Raw genomic sequence first — 24,887 nt, 5'->3', positions numbered from 1 at the left:
CTCAACTTAACCCATCAATGGTACTCTTAGAGTGCAAGTTGTATGTTTTGTAAATATTTACCATTTTACTTTTCGTATTCATGTATAATTTTATATCGTTGAGAATCTGTAGAAATTATCTTTTTTTATTGTAATTTTCTGTCTTCTGTCCGAATTAGCCTTTCAACTTGACAACATCCTATATATAGCTGAATTTGATAACTTTTATATTAACAGTCGGTGCTGAGAATGCTCTACCAGTCTTAAATTTAGTTCTGCCAGCGGGTTTGAGATCTGTAGGCATTTGACTAATGATCGGGGATTGCCTGTTGTTTCGACATGTTTAAGAGTTTATGAAATTTTTTCTTAGTCGTCTTATCGTATAAAGCTTTACTTTAATATGCTTTCTACATCTTATGATGTACTCTTCAATCTTGTATACATTTTAGTTTACATAAGGATATAACTTCTTAAAAATAATTTCCATTTCTACTTGTCAATAAATAAAACCTGTTGCCCTAAAAAAAAATCCCTTGTAATTTTACACATGTTACAATTGCAACAAACAATTAGCTGTTTTAAAATTTAAAAACTGCATAATTATGTACTATAAGTAACTGTTATTGTCATCAGTCGTTTATCTGGAAGTTACAGGACAAATCACCAAGGAACAAAATGTCCAAGGTTTTAATCTTTTTGGCTTTTGTTTTGGGTACATCTCAGTGTTCTCCTACATGCACAAGAAGAACGTGTTATGGAAAAATCCGAGGAAAAATAACTTTTCGTGTCCCGCATATAGAAGTGGAGGAATATCTAGGTATTCCATATGCATCTCCTCCAACGGGTCATCTACGTTACAAGGTAGGGGAATATTTAATTGTTAAAAGATCAGTATCACCAATTAACCCGACCAGTTGAGATATGAGCATAAATTTGATATATAACCTGATTTTCGAACAAGAATACAAAGCCCGGAAAAATTCAAATAGTTCAAAAGAGAGGCAAATTTACGTCATTTAGACTGTTGTATTGTTGTCACATTGGGAATCATACCATGACTTCTTTTTTTGAAGAATTAAAAAAATCACTTTATTTCTCTTAATAGAGGGGTTCCGCTTGCATCCTTAATGCAAAACAAAATAATAAGGGAAGGGAATGTAAATAACTGAAAAAGTACTGAAAATTTTATTGATGTACACACAATGCCAATGAAAATGCTGCATTTCCCCTTGGTTCGCAGTTATTAAGAATGTTAGATATAGATGTTCATTTTTTTTAAATATTCGTTTGTCTGACAAGTTGTTGAGTCTTATCCATATTCTGCCTTAACATACATGTTTGAATTTTATAGGAAATACACATAATATAGTATCTCGCTTGAATGCATTGGCAATAAGCTAGTACATAGTTAATAAGAGTTAGTCGAATGTATTATATCATGTTTGCATAAGTAGATAAAAACAGGTGAATATCTTATTAAGAATCATTATTATTTCCTGTGTATTCGTTTTGATTGTAAGTAAATGTAAAATATACTCCAATGGCGTTGATTGCATACATGAAATTAAGAAAATGACACAGTAAGAATAATAAAACTACAAGACATAGTTTACATAAGTATGTTTGTTTCGGTTTTTCCTATTATGTCTGTTTGTTTTGCTCACATATTGTTGTCAATATAATGGAATTCTATGCGACTGTCATACCAGTGATACATTTAACTAGCTTTAAAACCCGGTTAAATCCACCATTTCTACATAAGAAAATGTCTGAACCAGGTTTGGAAACTTGCAGTCGATTTTCATTAGTTAGATATGATCATCAAATGATGTGTTCAACACTTGAGTTTGGCATAACAATTTGGGAATATTAAAAAAGATTAAAGTGAAAAAATTTAAGAATGCTTTTTGCATCACATATGTTTATTTTCCCCTTAATACTTATTGGACCAGCATGACATACTATCATTGCAGTTAAATCTTGTGGGATACAGTTGTTTTTATAACACGATGCTTGAAAGGCACATATCTATCTGATTCATTCTGTTTTTATATTTGAATAAGACCAATGTGTAAATTATTACACAATCAATATACGAGCTGTATATTTTTCACTTGTTGAAAAAAAAGAACGTAACATTCAAATCAACAGCTGTCATAATTACTTATTGTGGTAAATCAACTAGACGATATTGCTTTAAATTACTTATTTTTCCCCCTAAAAAATATTTATTACGAAAATTTTGATATCTTACTATTTTATTTACGATGAGAGTACTATGTCTGGCAAGATTATTTGAATATAAAAATATACATTATTTACAGAGACCACAGAAGCCTCTGAGATGGAGTCCTCGCATTTTAGACACAACAAATCTTCCACCAGCATGCCCACAGGAGCAACGGGCCCAAATAAATTTCCATAGACCCGGGTTTGACAACTATAACGAAGACTGTCTATATATGAACATCTATGTACCAAGAGTATGTTATAACATCAGAATCCCCAAACTTAAAGTGTTTATCTGATACTGTAAACAAGAATTATGACTTGATATTTTATTTAGGGAATTTGAATTCATAGTTAACAGATATAGGAAGATGTGGTGTGAGTGACAATGAAACAACTCTCCATCCAAATAACAATTTAAAAAGTAAACCGTTATAGGTTAAAGTACGGCCTTCAACACGGAGCCTTGGCTCACACCGAAAAACAAGCTATAAAGGGCCCCAAAATTACTAGTGTAAAACCATTCAAACGGGAAAACCAACGGTCTAATCTATATAATAACGTTTATAATTCTGGCTAAAAATAGAATTCAAACACAAATGTGTGTTATATTTTCATAATAAAGACAAATACAATTTAAGTTGTAATTAAATTTTAACCAATTCCATATGTAAAGCATATTTTCAAACAATTTCTATTTTATTTTGCGAAATCACAGATCAATAAAAGGGCACTGCCGATTCTGCTATACATACATGGAGGTTCAAATCGTCAAGGAATGGGAGCTGTGTTTGATGGTGACATCTTAGCTGCACATGGAGAAATGATTGTTATCACTTTCAACTATAGACTCGCCAATCTAGGTATAATATATCTAAGACCAGCACACACGTTGTAATCTAAAGCCCCAGGATAAAATAACCTTTCTAGCGCGCAAGACAAGTATTTAGCACAAAAGCTTGAGATTCAAAATAATTTAAGCCAAAAATTGTTTAAACCGAAATGCCAAAATTTCTATTGATTTATTTGATAAATTTAATTTGTCAAAGCAACACTATTCCAAACTTTTCGCGATAATGTTTGCTTCATTTTTTAATTCAATTTGCTTAACAAGAACAATAAGTTGAAATTGTTTATTTTTTCAATATCCGACCATTGTTCATTCTTTCCTTTTTTTACTGAGTGTATTTGGTTTAATTTTCCGTCTGAATTCCAGTCCATTATCGAAATTTTCACAAGTATTGATTAATTGAGTGCCAGTCTGCTTAAGAATCAGGCAATGATGAAAACATGACCAAAAAACCCACCCAATTTGACATTGATTTCAGTTCATAATATGTAGTTATGCACAAAAATAACATTCATTTCTGTTTTCTGTTCTGGTAATAGAAGATACAATTTGGTTGAAATGCACTAGAAATTAACAAATAAGGGGAGATAACTCTGTGATTTGCTATCATTCTAAACAATATTCTAACCAAGTTATTTGATATTACCAGACACACACAAACGAAGGGCTAATAATTTTGAACTCAGGATGATGGTTAGTATTCAATAGAATGAATAGCTCGGTGGGGTTTTCCTGATCATGTTTTGATTTTTACCTAAATTGCCTGATTCTTACAAAAACTGGCACTTAATTAACATCGGTATATGTGTATTCTTCCTTTCCTTTAAGTACATTTCATAGTTCTTTTACTGATTTCAACTTTTTTTCAATGGCAAACAATGAAAAAATTCCTTTCCAGATACATTAACATCTACTTCAAAAATGTGTTTTTCAATTTTAAACTCACACAGGACAAATACAAAGAACAAATTGAATAAACACAAAACTTGATTATGACTTTAAATTATATATGAATTATCTAAATGTTTATAACGTTTTGAATTCTTTTACAACATTAACAGGGTTTTTTGCTGATCCAAGTAAAGGTATAAAGGGCAATAATGGTCTTATGGATCAAGTATTGGTTATGAAATGGATACAGAGAAATATTAAGTATTTCAATGGTAACCCGTCCAAAGTTACCTTATATGGACATAGTGCTGGAGCTGGGGACGTTGGTGTTCACTTACTATCAGATTTGACCAAAGGTATGAATATACCATGAAAGATGAAAAATTTAATATACAGCCCGTAAATTTGTTTAAGTCAATCGATCTGTTTCATGCCCTGGGCACAATGAAACTGAGAAAAAAACAATCACTACACTACCCGATATATGCATAGTAAGAGGTGCATGTTCTAGCGATACACTAGGCGTCATTATAAATGCAGTACCTTCTAAATGATTCCACTTCTATTTGTGTAGACATTACATGCATTGTTAATATACTAGGCTTCGTACCATTTGAAGAACATCCTGATTATACGTACCCTTTTTTATGTTATTTGTGCCTGCATAGTCGACCCAATAGGCATAACGTATATGCCTCTTTTTATTCATTTATTGTTACGCTTCTAAACGACAGATTTATCACTAATCATTTTTCCACACGATTTCTGATATTGAATTATACAAAGTTATAATTTATTTTGTCATTAATAAGTGTTGATTCCTACATGCTTTTAACTACTCTAACAGGGTTATTTAGAAATACAATAATGCACAGTGGCACACCAATTTCGTACTGGTTTCCTTCATTTTGTGTACAATCCAGTAGAGTATCAAATATTCCTCAAAATTGTCGACCTGGTTACAGTCTAATCACTACAGAGCCACAACAGGTGAGTTATAAAATGTTCAAGTAATTCCTAATTAAGTATATAAGTATAATTCTTATGTCATTTGCATATCTGTAAATACTTGAATTGGATTGGTCAAGTAGATTTTTTTTCTTGGTTTACACTTCGATAAACCATGTTTCCGAAACTACTTTTGTAATCTATTCATGCGCGATACACATTCTTGCAGGGATATTAAGATTTTCAGCAAGTTGAGATTATAAAACAATTGCATAACAGTTTTTTCTATTCTAATGCATACATAACAAAAAAAAAAGAAATATAATAAATGCAATAAAGCTTCGAAAATATATAAAAATAAAATTCAAATAAAATTCCGGGAAATTTCGCGTATTATTTGGCGAATTTACGTCATGGCAAAACACGACGTCATACGATTGAAAACTTTCAGACGGAAGATTATTTCGTTACTTTTACGCTTCAAATTCGGATAGTATCTAATTAAAATGAAGTTTTTGAGGTAGGTGCTAGTTCATTTTGGATTCTGCTGCATTTATCGAACATTTAATTTCTAAGAAAGTCAAGATGGCGGCGTTACTCCTTAGTTACGACATGTCATTGTGCTTCTGATGGTACATATAGTAGCCATCACAGTAATAATGTAAATAAATAATCGCGTATGTTTGGCTGAAGAATTATAAGGATTAAACACATTTTTTCTAGAAGTTATTGATGTGTAAACCGGGTCTCCAACTCACAAACTTAACATAAAAGTCCTTCGGACTTTTATTCAGTTTGTGAGTTAACCGCCCCGGTTTACACATCAATAACCTCTAGAAAAAATGTGTTTAATCCTATAATAACGTTAGAAAGGACACAACATGTAACGTTTGAACTTATTTATCGTGGTGCAGTTTGTTGTTAAATTCTAACAACACATTTCTGCGAACTTTCTAATCGAACAGAACACAAATATTGATTATCACTTTAGATGCATGTATATTCAGACATCATAGATGTTTTAATTTTCTTAAGAGACTACCGAGTTCTTTTGAAATTTGGCTTCTACTTGTTACTAATTTCGTGATAATTTGATACAGTCAAGTTGTTAAAGGAATTTTAAACCTACAAGTATATATCATATTCAGGCATATTTTTTTTTTGAGGGGGGGGGGGGGGTGAAAAAAGGCAGTTGGTGTCTTAAAGATGAGTCAATCCCTGTACTGTTGGCAAGTCAACATGTGCAAATCACGTACTTTGTATAGAGAGGCCTTTCTTACTTATGCACTCAGTGTCACAATAAAATAAACACAGTACATTCCACACTTCTAGGTATTTGTTCCACCCACAAATCTGCCAGGTTTGAAGTTTTGAATTGATTACATATTTGGAAGTGTATAGCTGTACTTTCGTCATTTTTTGTCATCGAGCCGATGTATTATTCTGAAAGATATTAAATTAATTTTGTTCCCACTCAATTATGGGATATACCACCACTCTTCAAAATTATAATAGCTAAGTTAATTTAATTGAAATATGCCTAAATATGGATGTTATACGCTAGAGTCTCATTTGTCTAATCTTTTTGTTTGTGTTTCGAAGCATTTAATTGTGTATATGTACTTGTATCTAAAAACAAATTAACGGATATGTTTATGATGAAAATGGAAGTCAACCTTTCATACTTGTATATGTTTCCTGTACAAAAAGCCCCCGTGGACCCTTATTATTGTACTTTCGTCTAACTAACAAGAACTAAAAGAAAAAAAATAATGGTGGTAACTGGAGTCACTTCGGCTTTACTTAAAAAACGTACACATGAAACACAATACCGTTTAAAAGACTTTGACGGACAGCTCGGAATGCTTAATCCACTGACATTAAAATGTCTTATAATGGCTACTGTATTCTTTCAAAAATGTTAATGCAGAAGAAAGAAATAATGAGAGCGGTTCAATCGTATTCAAAATGAAAATAACACTTAATATATATCATGCTTCCGAAGGTCTTGCTTGATTTACCTTCATTAAAAACACTCTAAAACCCAAACATTTGAAAGCCATGGATAACACAATGAGTCTGTTAAGCATTGATAAATCAGTGGAATTCTTAAATCCTTTATTTAAAGCATAAAAAGCTTGGTGTCAGTACCAACAATTCCAAGACAAAACTAAATTATCTAAGATGAATTAACAATACACAAATATAAGATAATATTTTAAAAATAGAATTTTTGGGCACGTTTTTCAGATTATTTGGACATCAAACAAGAACTTTAGAAACGTATGTTAAGACGACATAATAAATTTGGCTCAGATTAACAAACAACGATGTGTACTTTTTACTTTTTTTTCCTTATTACTTTTTATAATTCAATAGGATAATTGGGTTATCATTGATGGGGAATTTCTAAAAGGCAGTCCAGAAAAACTGTTTACTTGTGGAAAATTCCGGCGTGGTCCAGTATTATTAATGATATCACGGGATGAAGGGTTTCCATTAGACCCATCAAGTATGTATTTAAAAACTACTGAAACACAACCATGTTTATCCATCCATCCAATATACACATACGTGCATGCAGCCATCCGTCCATCCAAAAAATATATACGTACATGCAGGCATCCATCCACCCATCCATCATCCATCCATCAATCAATCCAAAAAATACATACGTGCACGCAGGCATCCATCCATCTATCCATCCATCCATCATCCATCCATCAATCCATCCAAACAATACATACGTGCATGCAGGCATCCATCCATCCATCCATCCATCCATCATTCATCCATCCATCCATCCATCAATCTATCCAAAAAATACATACGTGCATGCAGGCATCAATCCATCCACCCATCCATCATCCATCCATCCATCAATCCATCCAAATAATGCATACGTGCATGCAGGCAAACCTGCTTAAACGACCACCTTTATTAAGCAAAACCATGTGATGTTAGACCATTAACTGTAGGCTCTTTTGTAGTGCTTTTCATACATATTGAATCTGAATTTCAAAAAACATCCGTTCTTTAGACCACTTTTTTTCACTCACTTAAATGACCCCTAGAAACAGGTTTGCATGCATGCACTCAAATTAAACCATACCAACCGATGGTACATTGAAAATGAATTAAAAAAACCCACAAAAGTCTACAAACGTATACAAAACAAAGAAAAACCACGCACAGTGAATTCATTTTCTCTTGAAGGATAATCAGCTAATGTTCCAGTTATAAGACAATATCAAATGTACGAGTCATTGGTTTTATAATAAAAAGAATATATGTATTAAAAAAAAAATTTCACGAGATAAGATAAACATGGTTATCAATATAGGAGTCGGTTATGAATTTGGCAGAACTAATTGCCGAATGTTTTGAAATTTTTCTCCTGCATCAACTACCATTTACGTACAAATTTAAGACATTATACTCAAGTCTGTGTGTGAGCACTTGTCATATTCTTCTTGCTAGAGGGTTCTCAAATACTTTATATTTTTCGAAAACACAACTTCATTAAAACAATTTCTTTAAACATAACAAAATACATCAATTAAGAAAATAAAAAAATAAAAAGTATTAGCAAAGTTATAGAACTTGAAGGTAATTTCAATATTTAAAAGAAAACCAAACAAAATCAAAACGCACGACTTTATCAACCAACAAAACGACTGCAAAACAACTGACATAATATTCATGACTCGGTAAAGGCATACTCATATTTACCGAGGAAAACACTCTTGACTATATACTGCTTTATTTTACATGCTGGCCGTACGGTGACCTATAGTTGTTAATGTCTGTGTCATTTTGGTCTTTTGTGGATAGTTGTCTCATTGACAATCATACCACATCTTCTTTTTTATATTGAAAATCGAACATACAATCGAGAAAGGTCGTCCTTTGGTATATGTTTTTTTTCCTTAGTAAACATGTTACTGTTTTCCTTCCTTTTAATTCAAATAGAAAACAATGTAAGGCAGTTGGTTACATCTAATAAAATGTGAGCTGTAAAAATCAGTGAATTCAAACTAAATTATTTTCCAACAATATTTTAGTGTACAGAGACACCAACTTAGACGAGCTACTCGGAAATTTTGGGAGGACTCTGTTTGCAGGAAAACCTGATTTTGCAGGTACTTAAGATAATAATTTAGTAGATAACAAATGTCAAGTGTCGTAGTGTTGGTCTAGCAACCATTATGCTTTCCATGTGCATTTTTTTTATCATTCTATACGTTTCTTATTAAACCAAGCAATACATATCTGAATGCACTGGATACCATTGTCAACGTTCCAGTAAAACAATTTGCAATAACTTAACATGTATAAAAAATAATTGAATCATATTGAGAATACTTTATATCCTAAAAATCATTTTCAAGTTTTTTGATTGTCATGAATGTTTTAGCAATTATTGATAAAACCAGGTTTCATAAAGTACCAACCGAACAATGATCTAATCGTTAGATTTTGAGCACCTAACGTTCCACTAAAATCGAAGAAAATCATGACATACAAATCCGGTTATCAGTCGAACTCGATCGATTAACATAATCGTTACCAATGAATAGAATGAACAAATATATTAATGAAACTATGAAAATACTAGCAAAAAATAGTAAAAACAGATTTTATTTTGATACTTAATGTTTTTGGATCAAACATATCTATTTTATAGAAAACGTGAAAAAAGAATTAAAGATCTGGGAGAGATTAAACCTATCAAATTATCCTCCAGTAAGTTGATAATTTAAGAATAGACAGATTTTACTCGTTGGAAAAACAAAGACGTGTTCTAACTTACCTGCGAACAAAAATTGCGACGACAATACATGTTGAAGGAATGTTTTGATAACAACAAGCGCATATCATTGTGAAAAATATTCACAAAGAACATATTATGAAATTATGGTTGTTGCTGAAAATAAATAGATTGATTCCTAGTACTGTAGTAAAATGAGTAAAAAAATGGCGGGTGATGCCAAGGGAGCATTTGAAATTATTTAGTCGAAAAAAACTGACCATGGCATGAACAAGAAAAACGACGATAAGATGAACGAGTACACAGAAGAGCAAAGGTGCCATCAGGTGCTCCAAAATGATATGTACATTCTGTTCCTAATGTGACATCAGTTGTGTTATTTGAATAACATACGTTGAAACAGAATTTCAAGTGATAAACCATCACTCAAAATGGGATTGATAATTGACTATTTTATATTTTGACCAAGACCGAGTTCATTGATGGGTGCATTTCTCCTTATTAATCACCAACCATGAGAATCTATACCGAGCCAAAATATTTCATTCAAAAATGTTGGTAGTGAGTCGAGATTCATATACTGTGCATCAGTCACCAGATTTGCCAATGAAGTATCGATCTTAGTCGTTCTTTTTGATAACTCTGTTGTAGTTTTTGTATCAGAAGAACAACACTGTTAATGAAGTCAATATAATGTAAACAAGCATGCATACGCGTAATGTGTTATTCGAGATGTGTAAACCCTATGCGATGAGGGGGGATATGATATTAAGCAAACGTTATTTTCTTTTAAAAATATATAGTTATGGAGAAAAGAATCTTAAGACTAATTACGCAAATCTAGGGAAAAATTCTTTACATATTAATTGATTGGCTATTATTTATTTTGAATTATTGCCATTCATTATAAAATGGTTTCTATCAAAAATAAGGCTCATAGAACGTTTTATGTTATTTATATTACAATAACAGCGTACACACTTGTTAGCGTATGAATACACAAAGTCAGAGTCGGCGTGTCGCCATAAAAATTGACAACATTAAAAATAATAACAATACTTTTAACCAATTAGAAGACAGTAAATACATCACCAAATTTATTTAGTAAGGTGTAAGGTTTGTTTGCGACTAAGTTTAAAAAAATACTAGAAAAAACATTATCATTTCAGGGCTTACAAGTCCTTGCAGATATGGCACTTTTCGCACCAATGATGAAACTAGCAGATATGATTTCTAAATGGCAAACGAATGTTTATACACTCAGTTTTGAGTATGTTTCTCAAAACGTACCCGGACCTGATTGGATAGGTATAAATATTTCTTACTGGTCCGATTAATAAAACCTTTTTCAACTGTTTTTGTTACGTTCTTATTCTTTTTTGTTACACCACTGTCCCAGGTCAGGGGAGGGTTTGGATCCCACTAACATGTTTAAAATCGCCACATTTTGTATGTATGTGTCTGTCCCTAGTCAGGAGCCAGTTATTCAGTGATAGTCGTTTGTTGCTGTGTTTCATATTTGTTTTTCGTTCATTTTTTTGTCCATAAATTCTGCCGGCCTGTTAGTTTTTCTCATTTGAAAATGTCTTACATTGATTATTTCGGGGCCTTTATAGCTGATTCTGCAGTATGGACTTTGATAATTGTTGAAGGCCGTAGGGTTACCTAAAGTTGTTAATTTCTGTGTCATTTGATCTCTTGTAAACAGTTGTCTTTTTAACAATCATACCACATCTTTTTTTTTATAATACGTGTAAATAAGTTGACTATCAGTATCCTTCCATATACCGTTTAAGAAGTAGGTTCCACGTTGTATGTTAAATAAATATATTTCTTTATTCATTAGAATGAAATAGTGCAGCTAGTGTGAAGACCAATAAAGATTATATAAAATCGAAACATTTATATTTTTGAATGAAGTGTAGTGCATATATTATCTCTTATTTAAACCGGAAAAGTAAAAATATCACACTTTTGAGATTGGGTGTAAATTGTAATTCAGATAATTTCATTACTAGGAATACAACATGGTTGGGATGTATTTGGTGTACCGACAGTAGGACATCCAAAGTTCTCCTATACAGCACGTGATGCAGAGGTTTCTAAAAGGACAATGCAACTCATCAGCAATTTCGTAAAAAAAGGGTATGATATTATATGAATACTGCCCTTGGGTAAAGGTGTTATGGTAGATTGATATACGAGGGAAAACATAATCACCAAAGACGAATAAAATTAACGGTACCAATTTTCTGGCACCAGTTGCGCATTTCGACAACACATGTCTCTTCAGTGATGCGACGACGTGTGTTTATCACCCTGACACATTAATCCAAGGGCTATACGTGTTTTTTTTTATTGTAATGAATGCCTAATGATACAAGTGTGCATTATGTTATTAGAAGGACAATTTGCGGAATTATAAAGGCATATATTAAGATAGTTTACAAATAGGGTAACCAAATTTTCTGAAACGACAAATACCGGCCATCGCTGGATGGACATTGTTAAAATTAACGTAACAATACTAAAATTCAGCAAACTGACAGAAATAAAAGCAATCAAAGGAATAAGAGTAATAAACCAAACAAATGCTGACTATAAAAATGTATACCTGCGCGATAGTTTTGGCTAATCAAGGAACACATTAGAAATAGTTAAAAAAAAAAAGGCAAAAAATAGACATACAATAGAAACTTGTATATATAAATATCAAGAAGATAAATGAAAAATATTAAATACACAATATATACTTATTCTTGATAAATTCTAGAAACTGGCGATCCTGTGATTTGAAAATGAGGAAGTACAATTCTGAGAGAAAATCAATCAACAAACTGAATTATGTCGATGGCAAAACAGTTATTACCAACGAAATCAACTTTAAACAACCAAAACTTGACTTTTGGTATAATTATTTGTATCCCTTTACTTTCAAATGTTCCTATAGGTATAAACCATATAAACGTTATATGTAATGATGAAGAATTAAAAGTTATCTATCAAATAACATTTGTTTTTTTCTTTCTTTTTTATGATTATCTAAACAGCATCATATACCGATAGTCCCATTCAACGGAAATTTGAGATCAGTGATTTTGCTTTAAAAACTCATATCATGATGATTTTTTTAAACCTTCAGACGCATAACTGCAACCCAAAGGGACAGTAAACTTCATTTATCGAAAATAAACTGACAACGACATTGCTTATAATCAAAAGGACAAACAGACAAGTAATAGAACACAAGACACAACATAGAAAACAAAAGACTAAGCAACAAGAACCCCACCAAACACTGGTGGTGATCTCAGGTGCTCCGGAAGGATAAGCAGATCGTGCTCCACGTGTAGCAAACGCCGTGTTGCTCATGTTATTACAAACAAGGTAAATAGTCTTATTCTGTAGGTCTCATTCGTGAAAAGGGAAGGGGATTGTAGGTACGACAAAAGGAACATATTTGATACAGTTATTCCATGAATTCAATTTCACCATTTGGAACTCTTGGTTTAATAGCTATCTTGTGAGGAGCAACCCTCTATCAAGGAAATCATAATACGATATACAAGCCCGGAACTATCGTATCAATTTGGAGATATGTAATCCGTATGCAAGCACTGCTGCCTGGAATGTTGCTACATATTAATGGAAAGTTCACAATGTGGAAGCTGAAAGCAAGCGAGGACATCATCTGTATTCCATGGACACATTCCCCACTTCTTTATCATTTGTCTCATTAAAAAGTCAAGAAAATCAGTATTTGGTGGTCCCGTTTCTGAATTGAAGCTGGTTCCAACTTAATGTTTCTTATTATTATATATGGGTTATAGGCTATTGTTGAACAGTTTTACATAACAACGAGGGATAACCTTATCCTATTTAAGGGTTTTCATATCACCAGCATTGGCAAAGATTCCCAGCACCACTATTGATATTTTCAGCATAGAATTTAAATTCTGAGATGATATGAGATCTTTTTCTTGAGACTGATGTTGACAAAACACCTAGAATTTAGGATTACAAATATTAGTTTCAGATTTCCTATTGTCAACTTTCCGCTCTTAATAAATATCATATACTATCTCCCAGCCAATATATTTCAAAAGGTATTAGAGTTTTTTAACATGTTGACAATTACTGAATATATTCTCTTTACTAAACAAAATAATCCAGCTAAGCTGTTGGAAAGAAATTGCTATTTTATTTCATGAATTGCATGGGTGCTAGTGTGTGTAAGTGACTCTGTCATGAATCAATCATATCTACAGACTTTGTTGTTATGTTATTGTTATTTTTGGCCTTGACACATAAGGTTGGATGTAGGAATAATGTGCGACAAAATAAAGCATTCTGAGCAAATGTTTGGTCTGTCTCCATGCAAGTGATCACTTTATTGGAGTTGATGTCATTTTTAGTGTTGTCATTCTACACTTTGTATGTTTGATCTTTGACTTTTAGGATAACAGCTTTACACGGGTATGCTACCTGTGTGTTGTCCTGAATTATTAAAGCAAGTATAGTTTCAGTTTTATTTCTTGCACCAAGAATACTAATTGTCCAATACTTAACTGACAGACCTATAGTGCCTTTATTACGAAGTTTTAAATTGGTTTGGTGCCGTTATACCAGCATTTGCTAAACATTCCATTTTTACCAAATGAATTCATTTTTTTTTATCTCACCTAGACCAAAATGGGAAGTGAGCTATTTTCATCACTTGACATCCATTGGTCGTGAACTTTTGCCAAAATCTTCTTCTCTGAAACTACTAGGCCAATTTGAACCAAATTTGTCCACAACCATACATTTTGTAACGGGTCTAAATATTATGTCTGTTGATCTGGATGGCCAACCAGCATGGCTGACATGACAAAAGAAAAGAATATAGGGGTAATTTCAAGTCTATTACATTGAAAATCCCTATAGATAAATCAAACAGTTACAGAAATGTTCAAAATGTTGAGAACTACATAACCAGAACTTAGATATTAAGAAATATTAACTTGTCAGGTTAAAAGTCAATTATAAACTAGAAGCTCTAATTTAAAGGACACTATTGAACATTGTAGAAAACAATAGAATTCATGAAAAAAATCTTTTTTTTAATGATCTTGCATTGCTGATACTATTTGTCTGTTTAGTTTATCTTTATTTGATTTATGGTTTGCTCAACAAAGAAAAAGATCAGTTAAGGGCAAGCACTCCTATAAAGAGTGACATTCTACTAAGTGTATCGTTAAAATTTGACTTGCTTGGAGATTATTCATGCTGATCTTTTTTGGCGTTCAAAGTTTCTATTTATCTATAACGATTTTATCATAGAAGAGCAAAACTGAAAGAAATTGGTCAAACTCGTCATTAAAGGGCAAAAAGGAGTTGTAGGACGTTTTTTTCCATAATTTTTAATTGAAAATCTTGTCTTGCAGGTCTTATTTTGCTTATTTTTAAAAGATAATATCTATCTATTATGATTTTAAAGACATGAGGCAAAAATGCGAACAAATGGTTATTATGATCAAAGAGCAATACCTGTAATAAGAAGTCGACAGTCGATTTCCTCCTTTTTGTATTAGTTAAGGATCTTTTCTCGATGAACATTTTTGCTTATTTCTTTGTAATATGCATTTTGTTGAGCCTGCGTCTTTTATGACAAAAAACTCGACATAGTGATAGTGATCTGGCGGCGGCAGCGTAAAATAGCATCTTAACAGCTTTATATTTTAGAAGGTGGAAGACCTGGATGCTTCCTACTTTGTATATAGATGCCTTATGTTTCGAAGTTTCCGTCTGTCACATGTCCATTGTCCTTGATCTCATTTTCATGGTTCAGTTACTACTTGAACAAAAAGTTTAGTTTTTTGTTATGTTAATTTGTGCATCATTATGAGTGATATGATAACTATATTTGATATGCGCATGCCTTGCAAGGTCCTAATGCCTGTCAAACAGTTTTCACTTGACCTCTAACTCTTTCCATGGATAAGTGAACAAGGTTAAGTTTTGGTAGTCAAGTCCAATGCTCAGATACTATAATCAATAGGTCTGGTATAGTTGTTGTATGGAAGGTGTATATGTCCAACTGGCAGTTATCATCTGACCTTGACCTCATTGTCATGGTTCAGTGATTATAATTTAGTTTTTGTGTTTTGGTCTTTTTTACTTATACTGTATTAACCAAGACGTGCACCATTTTCTACATTAGAAAATGCCTGTACCAAGTCAGGAATATGACAGTTGTTACCCATTCGTTTGATGTGTTTGGACTTTTGATTTTGCCTTTTGATTTTTGATTTTCCTTTTTGAATTTTCCTCGGAGTTCGGTATTTTTGTGTTTTTACTTTTTATTAGGTATACCATATGTGATGTATGGAATGGATGTAATGTGTACATGTTCAAATGGCAGGTGTCATCTGACCTTGGCTTCATTTGCATGGTTCAATGGGCAAAGTTTAGTTTAAGAGTTTTTTTCTAATACTTTATGCAACAGGTCAACTATATTTGGTGTATGGAAATATTTTATGATGTACATGTCAGTCTCGCAGGTTTTATTTGACCTTCACCTCATGTTCACGGTTCATTACTCAGTGATACGTTTTTGTGTTTAAGCCTGTTTTTCTTAAACTATAATCAATAGGTTAACTATATTTGTTGTGTAAAAGGATTGTTAGATACAAACGTCTGCCTGGCATAGTTCATCTGACATTGAGCTCATTTTTATAATTCATTGGTCAATGGTTAGTTCTGTTGGTTAATTCTGTTTCTCAGAAACTATAAGAAATAGTTCAACTATACTTAGTGTATTGAATGATTGTAGAGTGTACACGTCTTGGTTAATTCTGTTTCTTAGAAACAATAAGCAATAGTTCAACTATACTTTGTGTATTGAATGATTTTTTTAATGTGTACATGTATTTCTCGTTTGGTTTATATGACCCTGGCTTCATTTTCTTGAATCATACCAAGATCATATGATAGTTGTAGTTAAGCTTGATATTTAGGACTATCAACATACTATCAATGGTTAGCAAAGAAGGCGAGACATTTCAGCGTTTGCACTTTTGTTGAAGTTGAGTGAAAAATTTCAACAGCCATTACACACTTATCAATTTAGTCTTGATTTATGCATCTCTTGTGATCATTTCTAGTTCTTCTATACTGAGCCTGTTATCACTAAATATATGTGTGAAGTTTGTACAATCAATAATAAGGACTGTGATTTTATGTCTATCTATAAATTTTTCTTTCGATTTCATTTCATTTCTCCAATGAATTTGGTTTAATAAATTTTGATTGAATTGAAAGTTTATAGGTCTTGTTGTTCTTGATTGCACATTTGACATGTTGGAGCAATTTCATATCTGCTAAATTTAGGCCGAACAGCTGGTATGGTATATGTTCGTGTCATCATCTTACTTTTGATTATACCTTTTCAAACATCTTTAATTGTAGGTTGCAATGTTGTGTAGGAGATATGCGGCTTTCCAGTTAGTTTATAGCTGGATATTTAAGTGATGTCTTTTGGACTGTATCAGTTTGAAGAGCATTATTCCAGTAGTTGGACATTTAAAGGTTTACTAATGTTTTCCATCTAGATTTGATAGGCAGATTGCTTTGAAGTTTCCATATATTTGGAAGATAGTATTATTGGAGTTTTTCCATTGCACAAAAGAAGAAGCTTTTTTTGGATAGTCAAAACTGATTGATGATTGGCGTTTAAAAATGTCTAGAAGAGTTTGATTTTTGGCTGATAATAAAGAGTAGAGCATGGATAGTTGTCGCTTGTGAATTGTATGAATTTCTATAAATTGTATGAGTTTCCATAAATTGTATGAGTTTCCATAAAAGAATTTGAATGATTTCAAGATTATTATTTTGATATGTTTTTAAAACAATATACGAAAAAAGATTTAGAATCAAATCAAAACAAATCAAAATCAAAGGGAAATTTATACAATTTATAGAAATTCATACAACATGTACAATTCATTATTAAAGGACAAACATCATTTTATCGTATTATTTGAAATGACATTTGTAGGGTACTATAGATAAAGTCTGGAAACGTCAACTAAAACTATCGGTTAACCGATTAATCGGCCTAACGATTATCCGAGTAACCGGGTAGTCAGAACTGTTCGATTTGACAACACTAATCTTAATAGCACCTAAGCTGTTTTCAGACATGATAATCAACTTAACACATCAATGTAAGTCTTTAAAAAGTGCAAGTTTTATGTTTTGTAAATTTTTCCGAATTCCCTTTTCTTATATATTTATAATCTTAAATCTTTGACAATCTGCAGACATTTTTTTCCCTTTATTATTTGCCGTCTGAAGTTTAAAATTTCGTCCAAGTTATCCTTTCAACTTTAGAACACCCTATATACTTAGTAGCTAAGTTTGATAAATTTCATACTCGAAGAAGTTGTTGAGATTGCTCTCCAAGTCTTTCATTAAATTTTGTCGTCGGGTTTGAGATCTGAAGGCATTTGACTGGTTATCGGTCACTGCCTGTTGTTTCGACATCTTCAAGAGTTTATAAAATATAACAAATTCAATTTGTTTTCAGTCGTATTCTCATATAAAGATTTACGTTCAAGTGCTTTCTACATCTTATGATGCACTCTTCCACATTGTTTAATCAATTAAAATATTCATGTAACAACATTTTTAATTTAACTGTTCAACAAAGTTAAATGCATCATGTCTAAACAAGTTTATAGATTTTAATATAAGGTTTAAGAAACATTACAATGACAAAATATCAATAGTTATGACAAAATATCAATATTTTATTGTTCTTGACTATATTTTTACAGTCAATTTAAATATGAGGCAACAATAGAACTGCGTAGCTCAGTTAAATAATTGTTAACAAAAATGTAGGAATTGCAATAAAACTCCAATAAGGAGTGAGTGAGCCCATAAGCGTATATATGCCAAGCAGATCCTGATTTGCATTTATCACTACCATGCAAATCCAGACTTGGGTAAAATGTCACAGTCAGCTAATTACACACCAGTCGAATATCTTTATATATTCAGATCTAAGACCGCGACACGTATCTCTTATCAGTTGAAACACAGACACATTGCTTAGATCAACCAATTCATTATGATGACCATAAAACTTTTATAATTTTGATCTAGTCCTTTTCCTGTTGAAGCAGTTTTTGAAGAAGGACAACAGTTATATCAATGAAGTCAGTATATTAAGTGAACATCAACATTTTAAACTGATTAATAGAGATACACCAACGTCATGTACGATCTTTTAAAAAATGTTTTCAAAATTTACAAATACTAAGGTTTTTCTACCCCAAGGCAAAGATTGGTTTATTTGGATTTGGCACAATGCTTATGATATTTCGTTTTTTATACTCTTCAATTTCGTATTTGACTTGGCATTCGAGCTATTTGATTCGAGCGCCACTGTCACTGATGAATACACAAATTCATAAGAATTTTTGGTAAGTTTCTTCTACAGAAACATGCATCAGAGAAGAGAGATGAGAAATGCCCAATATATCAAAGGGATATTCCAACTCATTAGTCGAAAACAAACTGACAACTCAAATGCAAAAAAAGAAAACGTAAAAAAGAGACAGCATTGAACGAACTAAACAATGAAAAACTATAATTAATGAAGACTCAGCGACACAGACCATAACAAAACTAGGGTGATTGCATGTGTTACGTAAGGGTAAGAAGACCGTACACCTATGTGGAATTATATCCTTGATTTTTAGTCTCTTATCTTTCTCAACACCTAAAAAAGTAATCGAGGTTACACCGATGGTTGAGAATGATTCATTACAATATTCGTGAAGGCCCCTTTTACTGTAGGAAACCTTTTTAGAAATATGTTAAATTGAATATATAAACAAGTCTGCCTGCTATACATGATTTTTAAAAGACTGTTTGGAAAGTTTTGGATCTCAATTCTAAAGTAAGAAAGTTTTGTGTCGTGTTTTTCTACATTAAAAAGGATATATTTCAGATTTACTTTAAAAACAAGTCAATGATATAGGTAAATCTATGATAAGGGTCAAAGATGTTTTGTGAGGCAATTCAGTTATGATTTTTGTATACAGAACAATACATTTAAAGGCTTGTCTGCTGAAACAACAACTCTCTTTTTGTAGAGAGGAGAGGGAAAATCCCATATACAAGTTTTTTCAAGAGCGAGGCAGAAGATACCAAAAGAATATTCAAACTTGTAAGTCGAAGGCAAACTGACAACCAGTACTGAGTAAGGATATTTGTTATTGTTTATTAGTTATCAAAGGTACCAAGATAATAATTGAATACGCCAGACGCGCGTTTCGTCAACATAAGACTCACCAGTGACGCTCAGATCAAAACAGTTGTAAAGTCAAACAAGTACAAAGTTGAAGAGCATTGATGACCAAAAAATCGGAAAAGGTGTGCTAAATACGACTAAGGTAATCTGTTCCTGGGATAAGAAAAGTCTTAAGTGTCTAAATAGACGGGGAAGACCGAAAAAAGTATAACAACACGTAAAACGAAGAAAAGACTTATCCCAGTCTAAAAAAATACATCATAAAAAGTTAAAGACTGATCAACACGATGACTTCCAAAACAGGACATGATCTCAGGTACTATGAAGGATAAGCAGACTTGTGTCACTCCTTGTGCTTTTCATTAAGTACAAAATTAGTGATAAATCACATTCGAAGTAAAGAGGACGGAATGTGGTTATGAGAATTGGAATACATTTCTATATGCATCGGCATTCGTAAAATTGTCGAAAGAATGAGTCAACAGTTAAACTTTTCAAAATTACGGTGGGTATGGTTGTCCTGCGAGAGAACGTACTTTGCTGGTGATTCGGTCCTGACGGGTGCTGGTGGGTCCTGATTCTGTGCTGGTGGGTTTGTTTACATTGTATCAGAATGGCAATAAAACGACTGTTTTGTTGCTTAATTTTTCTTTGATGCGTCATAAGTACCATGCAAAGTATATTATGCAAGAAAAAATACCCTATTTTTTTTTTTTTTTTTTTAAATTAACTGTAATCTTAATTATTGGCCTGTTAATGGAACCCTTCTTGTCCCCTTTTAAGATAAGAAAATATGTTTACGATTTTCGGGATTACGATAATTTTGCAAGATCACCAAAATACGTTGTAATATATACAATACTTACCACATCATCTACTTTTTATAAGTATTGTATATATTACAACGTATTTTGGTGATCTTGCATAATAACAGTAAACGGATTCAAAACAATGTCAATTTCAAGAAAGCAGGCAACAGTTAATTAGTCAATAACAGTACAGCATCAATGATCTTGAATATATGCCACTTTTAACTAAAATAAAAAGGCACAGAACCAGGACATCGGAGCACAGAACCAGGACCGTTTTTCTTATCACCAGCACCGCGTCAGGACAATTCCGTTAAACGAACTTGCACGACTTTTGCAATATAATATTGTTGTAATATACTTTGCATGGTACTTATGACGCATCAAAGAAAAATTAAGCAACAAAACAGTCGTTTTATTGCCGTTCATTAACCTAGAGACCACTATAAACAAAACTAAGATTTCTTAGCTTTTTCATTTCAAAATTCCAAAATAAATAAATATTTTTGATAAAGAATTACGGGGGAGGAAGTGAACAATGTGTCCTACTTAACTATATTTAAATATTTTTATGAATAAAAATCAAATGTGCCTTAATTATAATTGAAAATGAGTAAATGGAAAAAAATACCTAACTAAAATACACTTTTATTTTAATATTGATAATATCACTAAGCTTTTAAGTTTTGTGTGTCAAACACACCATCTCTGTAGTCCATTTTTTTTTGCATTTTTTTATATTGTGAATTCTTAGTATTATTATATTTAAATGTAGCCTTAATTTATATTTTAAAAAAAAACGAATCTAAAGCCAGATATATCAAACATTTTTGTATCCATCTATCCGTTTTCAGGACAGTAACAATCAACTTAAACACGCCTGGAAAGTAAAATGCGTACTCGGCTGTCTGTAATCGATCATTTTTAGACACCCTCTTAAAAAACAAACCGGGGTGGGGGTTCAGAGATGCAAATTAAGTACTCAGATCAATATTTTATCTTTTTGTGTATGGTTTATGACCTCTTCTGTGGCTTGTCAATTACGAAATGTGCAAACTGCAAAAGTATCAAAACAGCACAGACAATGAATAATAGAGACATAATTTTGTACATATATCAAGGGGAAACTTCTTGCAAAGCAATAATATTGATAGTTCATTACTGTTTTTAGTAGAAAAAAAAAAATTGGTGAAAAGAAAATCACTATTTTTGTAGAAAATTCACAGACGTTTGTAAAAAGATTTTTGTTATGTTTATAGCATTGGATCAACGCAAGGGTACATTATCCTTAAAAATCTATTTAAAAGTATTTGAAACTAAAGTTTGCTTTGTTAATTGTGCCTTTCAAAATTCCCCAAGGGTTACTGGGAAATAGAAATATGGTCACTTGGTCTTCTCCTGACCGGCAGTAAAACGCTTGCCGAAGTGGGGCGTCCGTTTGGCTGTGCCGGATGTATCAAGTTCGCAGTCGCGTCCGGTTAGAATGGGGACGTTAAATCCTATGTCTCGTGTAAAGAGAGCGACACGCTCTTTGCACGTTAATAACCCTTGCAGCAACTCTTTGATGGGTCCGTAGGTGGCCTGCTACAAGGCAAAATTTCTGTTCCTATCCAATACATCCTCATTTTTCAGTGGCAGTCCAAATATCAACGACTATTGGCCTCTTTTATGACAAGACCTACCTATTGTATTTATTGTGAACTTGTTCTCGTCTTGAATATGCATGAAATATTTGCCACTGGACGTTTAGCAACCAACAATCGATCAATCAATAGCTTCATACTACCAATTGAGTTTAAAAAAGAAATTCTTAGATTAAACACCTACATTTAACTTTAAAAGGTCATAACAGTTTAAAACAATACAAATCTACACACACACAAAAACTGGCTTAATTTCAAATGTTTATCAACCTGAATCGCTATAAGATCATATATAAGCTCACCTGTGTCGAGGGGTCGTGTGAGGTTCATGTATTGTCTTGGCGTCCGCAATTACAAAAAGATCTTTTCTGAAATTACTTGATCAAATGTTACCAAATGATTTTTCAAGAGTGAATCTAGGAAAAACAATATTCATCAACAAATATGACCACTGTATGTTAAAATGTATTCGAGTTTTTAGTTACAGCCGATTCCATCGAGTATATAGGCAAACATAATATCTTTTGTTAGCTTGCTTGTAAGCTAAACCGTACCCTCCTTTCGAAGTAGCCTGGTCCTACAGACAGAAAGATGTGTCATTTGTCGGACTAGTATACTCTTAAAGTAGGGTAGTTTACATTACCTAACAATGACTTTTCTGTTCATCAAGCAATATAACCAAAGATATTCCCTTTGTCTTCACATTCATTGAAATTGGCTTTAATATTGCAAAAGTTCAAGCAATTAGGGCAAAACTTTCCGAGTAAAAAAAATCAAAATGTCTTTCCACCTTGCACATTTCAGAAAATTCAGATCAGATAACGAAACTGGGTCCAGCAAAATTTATAAGCAATTTTATATTTTGACACTCACAGTTTCCATTCACCTTCCATTCATGATCATTAAATTGAACTGTAAAACATTTCTTGGTACCTTCTTAATTCCTTTATAAGTCTCATGTAAACATATTTATGACAATAACTGTTGTGAGCACAAGATTCACTGTACACTTTCAAATTTCTGCCGCTCATCAAACATTAAAATGTGAACTTAAGTTTTGAGACTTTTAATCGACACGATTGAGATTTTTGTATATGAGAACATGGTTTATCTATTAGTTGAAAATGCGGCTTTGAACTAGCTTTCAGTACCTGCGAGCATTCGTTGTTCAATAATGTGTGTCTTTGTGTAATTATTTAATGTGATAAATTGTTGTGTTGGTACACCACTGTAACAATGAAGGAGGAAATGAGGAGGGTTGGTTGGGTGGAAGTGGGGAGGGGTATGCGGAGCGCTGACAAACATGTCTATGCGGCATGGGCTTTGATCATTGTTGAGGCATCAATGTAAGGGGCATTTAATATATTAATAAAACTATTCTTATTTTAGATACTATATATTGTTCTCTGATATTGGACGAAAGATGTTGCCCTTTTATGTAATTATGTTTTACAAGTTACGATCATTTGAAAACACATATTAAACAGCCAAATGGATGCACAAGAGCTAAATAGGAGTAATAGATCCTATTGACAACAATTAGCTGCCCAATTTTATTGATTTTGTAACATTTGTTTAAATATGACCAACTTCTAATCCAAAATCACCAGCACCGTATCAGGACCCACCAGCACAATGACAGGACCCACCAGCACAGTATCAGGACATGAGTAAATTGAGAAAATGCTAAATTTTTATAAATTGCAATGTTTTTTTACAAAATAGTTTTGTCGTGTGGATTGTGGTATAGAAAGCGGACTATATGTCATTTTGAGCATTTTTGTTTTATTTTTTCAGTTTGAGATTTTCTGAAAATGAGCATTTTTGTGTTAGGCTAACTGAAACAGTTTAGAGGGTCAACTTTTCAATGGTTTATATATGAACCCATAAGAAACAAAATTGAAAAATCTCAACTGTTTTCTTCAATTTTTTATTAGTGAAAACGTCAAAAATCATCATTTTCGTCTTTGTTTACATTTTTTCATTGATCACCAGCACCCGCCAGGACCGAATCACCAGCACAGTACGTTCTCTCGCAGGACAACCATACCCACCGTGAAAATGTAGAAAAACTCGTATCATTACAGAAAACCATACATTGACATACACTCCATTACTGAATAGCTTTGAATCATTAAAAGGGAGTGTCTTAGAAGGGTATTTCCTGTTTTCCGGTATGATTCTCAACTTAACCCATCAATGGTACTCTTAGAGTGCAAGTTGTATGTTTTGTAAATTTTTTTCCATTTTACTTTTCGTATTCATGTATAATTTTATATCGTTGAGAATCTGTAGAAATTATCTTTTTTTATTGTAATTTTCTGTCTTCTGTCCGAATTAGCCTTTCAACTTGACAACATGCTATATATAGCTGAATTTGATAACTTTTATATTAACAGTCGGTGCTGAGAATGCTCTACCAGTCTTAAATTTAGTTCTGCCAGCGGGTTTGAGATCTGTAGGC

General features: G+C 32.5%; 1 protein-coding gene across 1 annotated transcript in view; it reads left to right on the top strand.

Annotated features, from left to right (window-relative positions):
- The first annotated feature begins 540 nt into the window (after positions 1-540).
- Positions 541-24,887, top strand: part of LOC134707592 (acetylcholinesterase-like) — a 43,426-nt gene continuing 19,079 nt past the window's right edge. Inside the window, exons 1-6 of the mRNA XM_063567499.1 lie at positions 541-840; positions 2,304-2,462; positions 2,927-3,071; positions 4,120-4,305; positions 4,797-4,939; positions 7,277-7,409. Coding sequence (XP_063423569.1) covers positions 655-840; positions 2,304-2,462; positions 2,927-3,071; positions 4,120-4,305; positions 4,797-4,939; positions 7,277-7,409 — 952 coding nt within the window. The 5' untranslated portion in view covers positions 541-654. The remainder of the gene's footprint in view (positions 841-2,303; positions 2,463-2,926; positions 3,072-4,119; positions 4,306-4,796; positions 4,940-7,276; positions 7,410-24,887) is intronic.

The sequence above is a fragment of the Mytilus trossulus genome, chromosome 2 (genome assembly GCF_036588685.1).
Source record: "Mytilus trossulus isolate FHL-02 chromosome 2, PNRI_Mtr1.1.1.hap1, whole genome shotgun sequence".
Classification (NCBI taxonomy): domain Eukaryota; kingdom Metazoa; phylum Mollusca; class Bivalvia; order Mytilida; family Mytilidae; genus Mytilus; species Mytilus trossulus.
The sequence above is the reverse complement of the archived record's forward strand: the minus strand, read 5'-3'. Positions and strand labels throughout refer to the sequence as shown.